The 7,602-nt window shown below is 41.6% G+C and overlaps 1 protein-coding gene across 2 annotated transcripts; it reads right to left on the bottom strand.

Moving 5' to 3' along the window:
• Positions 1-655: 655 nt before the first annotated feature.
• Positions 656-6,902, bottom strand: LOC110520624 (SLIT and NTRK-like protein 5). 2 transcript variants are annotated; one of them, XM_021598028.2, is made up of 2 exons: positions 6,255-6,902; positions 656-5,757 (listed from the first exon to the last, which is right to left on the bottom strand). In XM_021598028.2, exon 2 carries the CDS (start codon positions 5,706-5,708, stop codon positions 3,132-3,134), a length of 2,577 nt encoding a protein of 858 aa, XP_021453703.2. In that variant the 5' UTR covers positions 5,709-5,757; positions 6,255-6,902; the 3' UTR covers positions 656-3,131. The 2 variants fall into 2 exon arrangements, with proteins under 2 accessions (XP_021453703.2, XP_021453702.2); XM_021598027.2 differs by having other exon boundaries at positions 6,264-6,902.
• Positions 6,903-7,602: the final 700 nt, after the last annotated feature.

Raw genomic sequence — 7,602 nt, 5'->3', positions numbered from 1 at the left:
TGGACTCTACAAGGTGTCGAAAAAGCGTTCCACAGGGATGCTGGCCCGTGTTGACTCCAATGCTTCCCACAGTTGTGTGAAGTTGGGGTTCCCGAGTGGCGCAGCGGTCTAAGGCCCTGCAAGCGGCAACACTACAGGCCCTGGTTCAAATCCACGCTGAATCACATCTGGCCATGATTGGGAGTCCCATAGGGTGGTGCACAATTGGCCCAGCGATTTCTGGGGTAGGCTGTCATCGTAAATGATAATTTGTTCTTTAACTGACTTGCCTAGTTTAAAAAAAAGTTATGTGGACCATTCCTCATATAAACGGGAAACGGTTGAGCGTGAAAAATCCATCAGGTTTGAGTTATTGTCACGCTCAAACCGGTGCACCTGGTACATACTACCATACCCCATTCAAAGGCACTTATATATTTTGTCTTGTCCATTCACAAATGGCACACAAACAATCCATGTCTCAATTGTCTCAAGACTTAAAAATCCATCTTTAACCTGTCTCCTCCCCTTCATCTACAATGATTGAAGTGGATTTAACAAGTGACATCAATAAGGGATCGTAGCTTTCACCTGGTCAGTCTATGTCATGGAAAGAGAAGGCGTTCCTAAATGTTTTGTACACTCAGTGTACAAGGTATCATTACTCAATCTGTATTTATTCCTTGTGCTATTATGTTTCTATTATTTTTCTCTCTGCATTGTTGAGTAAGGCCCGTAGGTAAGCATTTCACTGTTAGTCTACGACTGCTGCTGTTTTACAAAGCATGTTAGATGATTTGATTTGAGAATGGTCAATTTCATTACATTTACTAATCTCTACACAATTATTTTTCAACACTTTGAATAGACATCATAACGTAATAGACCACAGTCAGGTAGCCTAGCGGTTAAGAGCATTGGACTAGTAACCAAAAAGGTCGCTGGTTTGAATCCCCTTGTCGACTAGCTGAAAAAAATCTGCCAATGTGCAAGGCAGTTAACCCTAGTTGCCGTGGATAAGAGTGTCTGTTAAATGACTAAAACGTCAAATGAGAGGTCTAGGGTTGCAAAATTGTGTTACTTTCCCCAAAATTCACAGGTTTTCCAGAAATCCTGGCTAAAATATTCCAGGAAGACGCAGGAAATCTGGAATACTCCAACCAGGATGTTTGGGAAAGTTACTGGAATTTTGCAACTCTAGCTCGGACCTTAACTAAAAAAAAAATCTAACAATGAATTCAAATTTAGACTCTACAGTAATACCCCAAAAATATATTTAAGTGATCAAACATGTTTGACATTCACCAAAAGTTATTTTGCATCCGAATGCATTTTAAATAGAGCTATGCCTAGCGATATGAGGGATACATGTCATTTCAGTTTATTTGTTGACAATGATTAGGGGAGAGTGGGGTAAATTGAGCCAAATGGGTAAGTTGAGCCACCCATGTTTTGTAGGAAACAATACACAAAGTGAATCATTTGACCAACTATTTAGGAAGAGGTCATCATTTCACGGAGTCTCTGAAGGAAGAAACCACATTGGAAAAAGTGGTGAACAACAATAAACCTAGCATGAACGTGCATCCTTGTAGCTGTGTGGGCTAATATAGTCAAAATGTTTGCCTTGGGGTAAGTTGAGCCGATGGCCATGGGGTAAGTTGAGCCGATGGCCATGGGGTAAGTTGAGCCGATGGCCTTGGGGTATGTTGAGCCGATGGCCATGGGGTAAGTTGAGCCAATGGCCATGGGGTAAGTTGAGCCAATGGCCATGGGGTAAGTTGAGCCAATGGCCATGGGGTAAGTTGAGCCAATGACCATGGGGTAAGTTGAGCCAATGGCCATGGGGTAAGTTGAGCCAATGGCCATGGGGTAAGTTGAGCCAATGGCTATGGGGTAAGTTGAGCCAATGGCCATGGGGTAAGTTGAGCCCATGGCAAGTTGAGCAAATTAAAGTGCTTTCTTCCTAGGCATAATGCAAGACATTATTGCTGGGACATGAAGTAACAGCAGGGGCTGCCCGATGTTAAAAGTGTTTTAACAAGTACAAAGTGTTTTTTTTAGGTGTTAAGCCGGTGTTAAAAGAAGCTTAAAATAATTAAAAAACAAAAAGCGATTGTGATTGTGTTGAATTGTGTTTGGGAAATGAAGACAGACATGGCTTTAAAAAGGTGGTGGCAATATTTAATTCAGTAGGCGTCTTAATTTATCCTGTCCCGTGGCTGAACTTTCCCCATACTTGGGGTAAGTTTTGCTAAAAGAGACCACTTTTTTTTGTACAAGCTATGCTTTCAAAACTGTAATGTTTACATGAATTTTTATTATTTCCAGGGATACAAAATATCCTGAATATATATAGATATCTTTGTTAGAGTGATGCTGAATGTAAAAAATGGCTTAACTTACCCCACTGTCCCCTTTTGTGAATACTTATTTCATATCTCTAAAGATAAAAAAAACAAATTGGGAAATTGAGGATTGTCTCCAAACTGGAAAAAGAAGTGGCTATATTGCAGGTATAATGGCAAATGTCTTATAACTTCTTCACAATGCAGTAGTTACATACCTGCAAAATTTTTACATACAGCTATACGGCCATGGTTATTCACATAGACTATATATCAGAAAATGACATCATATTCGTTGTTGACCTGTTCCTGTCAATCAGTGCAAAGTCATAAAAACAAAAACAGAAGAAGAATTACATCCTCAAATACTTGTATAAAAATAGACAATTATTGAAAATGATAAACTGTACCACCCCAAATATTTCTTATGAAGTATAGATTATGCATTTATCTTTTAAAAACATTGTTTAGCCATATAGCTGATGATGATGATGATGATGCATACAGAAGCCAGTTGAGCCTCATTTTAAAATTGCAACAAGCATACTTAAAACTGCATATTTACATAGTTGTTGGCACAGAGATTGGATAACTTAAAAAAAATAAACGTTTCTCAAAGCGAGACTGTAATTGATCAAGAATAAACAAGTTAACGGAATACCTATTGCTTTACGCTGTTAAGGGAAGCCTCTGCATGTCTGTATAGTTTCAAAAGACAGATCCACACATTTTTCCAACATGAGCACAGCTTGCCCCAATGCAACAAGCAATTACTCAACCAGTCAAGGAAGAAAATCAAGTCATTCAAAACTGGGTGAACGTGGTACGTTTCTCAAGAACTTCAAGGTAGTCGGGATCACTATGAAGCTTGGCTTTCAGTTCCCAGTACTCACTTATGTTAGGTTCAACATAAACAGCACTCGGTGCTGTGCAATATAATATTGTCTGCTGTATTCTTTCTGGGTGCATGTATTGATGTCTGACATTAAAGTCTGAGTTATACTGATTTGATGAATGGGCAGTATGCCTGCATGGTAAAGTATTGCTGTAAGGTGACGGCTCGTCTGGGTCTAGGACATCGTCTTGTAAAGGGGAGTGTTTGTTGAGTGGAGTACTAACACCGTATTCATCGCTTATTGCGTTACTACCCGTCTCTTCTTCCGAGTGGTTATTCAGAAACGTCACATTCAACTGATCAACGTCTCTGTACCCATCCACTGACTTGTTCTCCATTGGCCGATACACTGTGGGGCTACAGACTGTGTTTTTGCACGTCTGTTCAGTGGGAGAGGGGATGTACTCATACACATGCCCTGCAGACGTTCTGACTTTTGGAACGGATCCCTTTTTGTATAGACCGTACTCCATGTTCAGCGAACTGATGCACGCGTTCATGGAGTTATTCTGCTCATTTAGTGTCTTTTGACGTCTCTTCTTCATGGCTGCAAACAGTCCCGCAGCGATAAACACCGAAACGATGAACATCAGGAGCAGGGCAAGGATCGTAACAGACAGGGGAACACTGTTGATCTGTGTGTCGTAATCTAATGATGTTTCTATGGTGATGGTGCTCCCAGGAACAGATTCTTCCGAAGGTGGGATCATGGACGCAAGGATATCAGAGTTATTAAGGCAGAAATTAGTTGTCTTAATGTATCGCATATCCTCCCCAAACAGCTTCTTAGGGGAGCCACAGATGACATTGTCCACAACCGTGCCGCTGCTAAGCTGTTCCAGCCACATCTTCATCTTCATGACGGAGCAGCCGCAATCCCAGGGGTTCTCGAACAAGTCTACCTGCACCAGTGATGTCAGTTGACCCAACACGCCACTGACGGGCAGACTGCGGAGGTGATTATTACGAAGATTTAGTCTGGCCAATGTCAACCCATTAAAGATTCCCCGGGGTAAGGTCTTCAGGAGGTTATTATTTAGGAAGAGCAGCTGAAGGTTGGAGACATGCTGAAAGGTGTCTGAAACAATTTCTCTAATGACATTGTATTCTAAATATAGGAACTGCAGACTCTCTAATCCAAAGAACATATCGACTGTGAGACGGTCTATCAAATTCCCATTCAAGTACAGCCTGCGTAAGTGTGTTAAATCCCCAAAGGCTCTGTCATGGATGTGAGCGATCCGATTGTTGCCAAGGTGAAGCAAATCTAATCCAATCAATTCAACGAAATCTGATCTCCGCACCACGGGGATAAAATTCCCTGTGAGATACATCTTTTTGGGATTGTAGGGTTTGGGATTTAAGTCAGAGATTCGCTCAATCTTTCTCTCTTGGCAGTTAACATTCAGACCAAGGTCTGAAATTTGGAGATTGCAAGTACAGGCAGTAGGACAGTCCAAAGGCATTGGGGATTTGGTTTGATATGAAACTATTTGACCATAGTTTTGCGGTTTATTGGAGGGGATTCGAGATGTGGGTTTTGACTTTAACTTGCCTGACGGGCGAGGTCCCTTGGTGGGCCTTGACCGGGATGTGAATGAGGCTGTGACTGAGGCTGGTGTGGTCCTAAAGTATGCATTGGTGGTCTGATGTGCCCGGGGACGCATCTCATACTCTGCAATAGCTCTCCTGGGGCACAGTTCCTGTTTAGAGACTTCATCAAGATCTCTCCCATGAAGCCGGAATGGAAACTCACAGACCACATCACCCACTAAAGCGGTGTAGGATATGCTCTCGAGCCAGGCCTTCAGTGCAATCAGCTCACAAGAGCAGTTCCATGGGTTCTCCTCTAGTTGTAATTCCATAATGCTGTCCATGTGTTCCAAAAGACCCGAATAAGGGAATAGTTTCAGTTGATTCCCCCTCAGGTCAAGGTGAGTCAAAGGGACATGTTGGAAAATGTCAGTGGGAAGAGTAGAAATGATGTTGTCATTTAAAATCAGGACCTCCAGACGATGCAGTTTGCTGAAGGCTTTTGGCTCGACATGGGCGATGGAATTGTAGTCTAGCTGAAGATATTCCAGACTTTCAAGGCCGATGAAAAGATCTTCCGCCAAGGCATCCATTTTGTTATTGTTGAGATGTAATCTTTTTAATCCCTGAAGTCCATTAAAAGCTCCTGATTCAACTGTGGATATGTCATTGTTGCCCAGATGCAATATTGTAAGCCCATTGTATTCAACAAAGTCATTGGTGGAGAGCCTCTTCAAAAGGTTCCCTGTGAGCAGTAAATTATACGTTGTGAAGTACACAGGGCTAACTTCAGAGAGATCGACTATTCCTCTACTTTCACAGCCCACAGTCAGTATCCCCTCTTTCTCCTCACAGGCACACAATCTTCGACATATCTCTCCATAATTGTCAAACATCTCAACGATGCCCACTGATGTAGTCACCAACAACAGGATTGCAATCCAGTGATGCATTATCCCTGTGTTGACGGCTAAACTCACACTGTTGTGCTGCCGAAGTAATCTAGAAGAAGAAGACAAACAGGTCAGCTGACTAAACATGCTTTAACGTCATACTCATGAGTCCTCAAACAGACTGTAATTAGGAAATGCACCTAACCAAAGGTAACTTCTGGTTGCCACAGAATGACCCAAAACTAACTGAAGGAGAAAAAGAACAGGATTCTTAAAAAAAAACCTTGACATTAATTAAACTCCACTAACACCAGTCAGTACCATATCATGTAAATGAATATAGTGAACAAGGGCACACCAATAGTCCATACTCCAGCCCAGTGTGAAAACATTAACTATTAAATTATCATATTATTATTATTATGAAAATAAGGAAAACATGTCATATGCAACCAAAATAGCCTTGATGTTCAAAACCCACAATCAAAACAATGTATACACTTATTTGAAAAAAAAGATGATGCTATTGCCACAAACGTAGCATCAGCATGCAATGCAAACATCTACATAGATGTTACATCTACAATCATATTTAGACATTCTTACCTCACTCACGGGTAAATATGAACGTTCCTTGTTAGGTATGACAACGTATGCTCCATTGTACGACTTACTAATGTTCTACGACGCCTGTTAATTATGAACACATTTGCCTCACTAATGCACCAAAGGGGATAGAAAGAAGAAACGCTGATCAACCATAACTGCCAAATGCCGTTCTCTTTTCATTGCGCGTTGTGCCGGGGTGGACAAAGCTATGCCTGGTAACAAAGTTGCTTAATCGGTCTCCCTGGATGAATTGCACTCTCTCTCTCCCCCTCCCCCTCTTATATCTCTCTCTCTCCCTCTCCGTCTTTCACATACAAACACGGATCCTGTAAAAATCCTTGATCGCACCTGCAATAACTGCCGTTTGTAGGGTGTTACCCTGACTACTACATTTTTCATGAACATAAAAAGGAATCATCGGTGGACCTGTCACTACGCTCAACTTTTATACTGCACACAGATACACTTCCCTGTCATTTCTTATCAAATAGCCTGCGATTTTCTGCCTTCAATGAGCTACTATCAAGGGGCATAGGATACGACCATATGACGATAAACCTAAAGATAATAAGCACATCGAATTGTAACGTTTTGCAAGTGTCCTCCATTCACCCACCAAAGTCTGTGAAATGTCACGTAATTTACGTAATGCAACACAGACGCAAAGATACTCAATTAAATGGACGTCTTACCCAGTTACACCTCCAAAAGGCGTTACACTGCATGGATACGGATACCGTTCAAACGTGATCAGTAATTCATTGGCTTGCAAGTGTTTCGTGTCCTCGAGTGATAAAGAGTGAACGTATTACCATGTGAACGCGTTACCATGTTTCACACCCTGAGCGGTTAAAACTGAGGACCGTCAATTAGTTTATTCACAAAATAATGAGACTAGCAAGGGAAACCGCGATTTACGGTGCCCATGCTTTGTTGGAGAAGCAGCTGTAACGATATGTCATCAGCACACTGAAAAATGAGGCTACATTGAACTTTTCACATGAAAATAATCACATAGTGTACATTCCTCTGAGGTACCTACCCCCCTTCTCCACACCCAAATGCCAAAACGTGAGAAAGAATAACCCCCTCAGGCTCCACTACTATAAAAATGGTATGACTGGCACTGCAATGTATTCACATATGCTATTTTGGGCATCTCACCTTGAACAAGTGTTGGCCATGTGATATAGTGATTCACAACTCAGCATTATTAGGCCCTTTGCTTTGTGTTAATGTAGCCTATTATTACAAGGACAGTGTTTAAATAGCTTAGTTAATACAGTCCAAAGCATCCAACTGTGTCACTCCCTGCTGTTGACAACCTGCCCTTAAATGAAGGGTC

The sequence above is a fragment of the Oncorhynchus mykiss genome, chromosome 3 (assembly GCF_013265735.2).
Source record: "Oncorhynchus mykiss isolate Arlee chromosome 3, USDA_OmykA_1.1, whole genome shotgun sequence".
In the NCBI taxonomy this organism is placed as follows: domain Eukaryota; kingdom Metazoa; phylum Chordata; class Actinopteri; order Salmoniformes; family Salmonidae; genus Oncorhynchus; species Oncorhynchus mykiss.
This window is presented reverse-complemented; position numbering and strand designations above follow the sequence as displayed.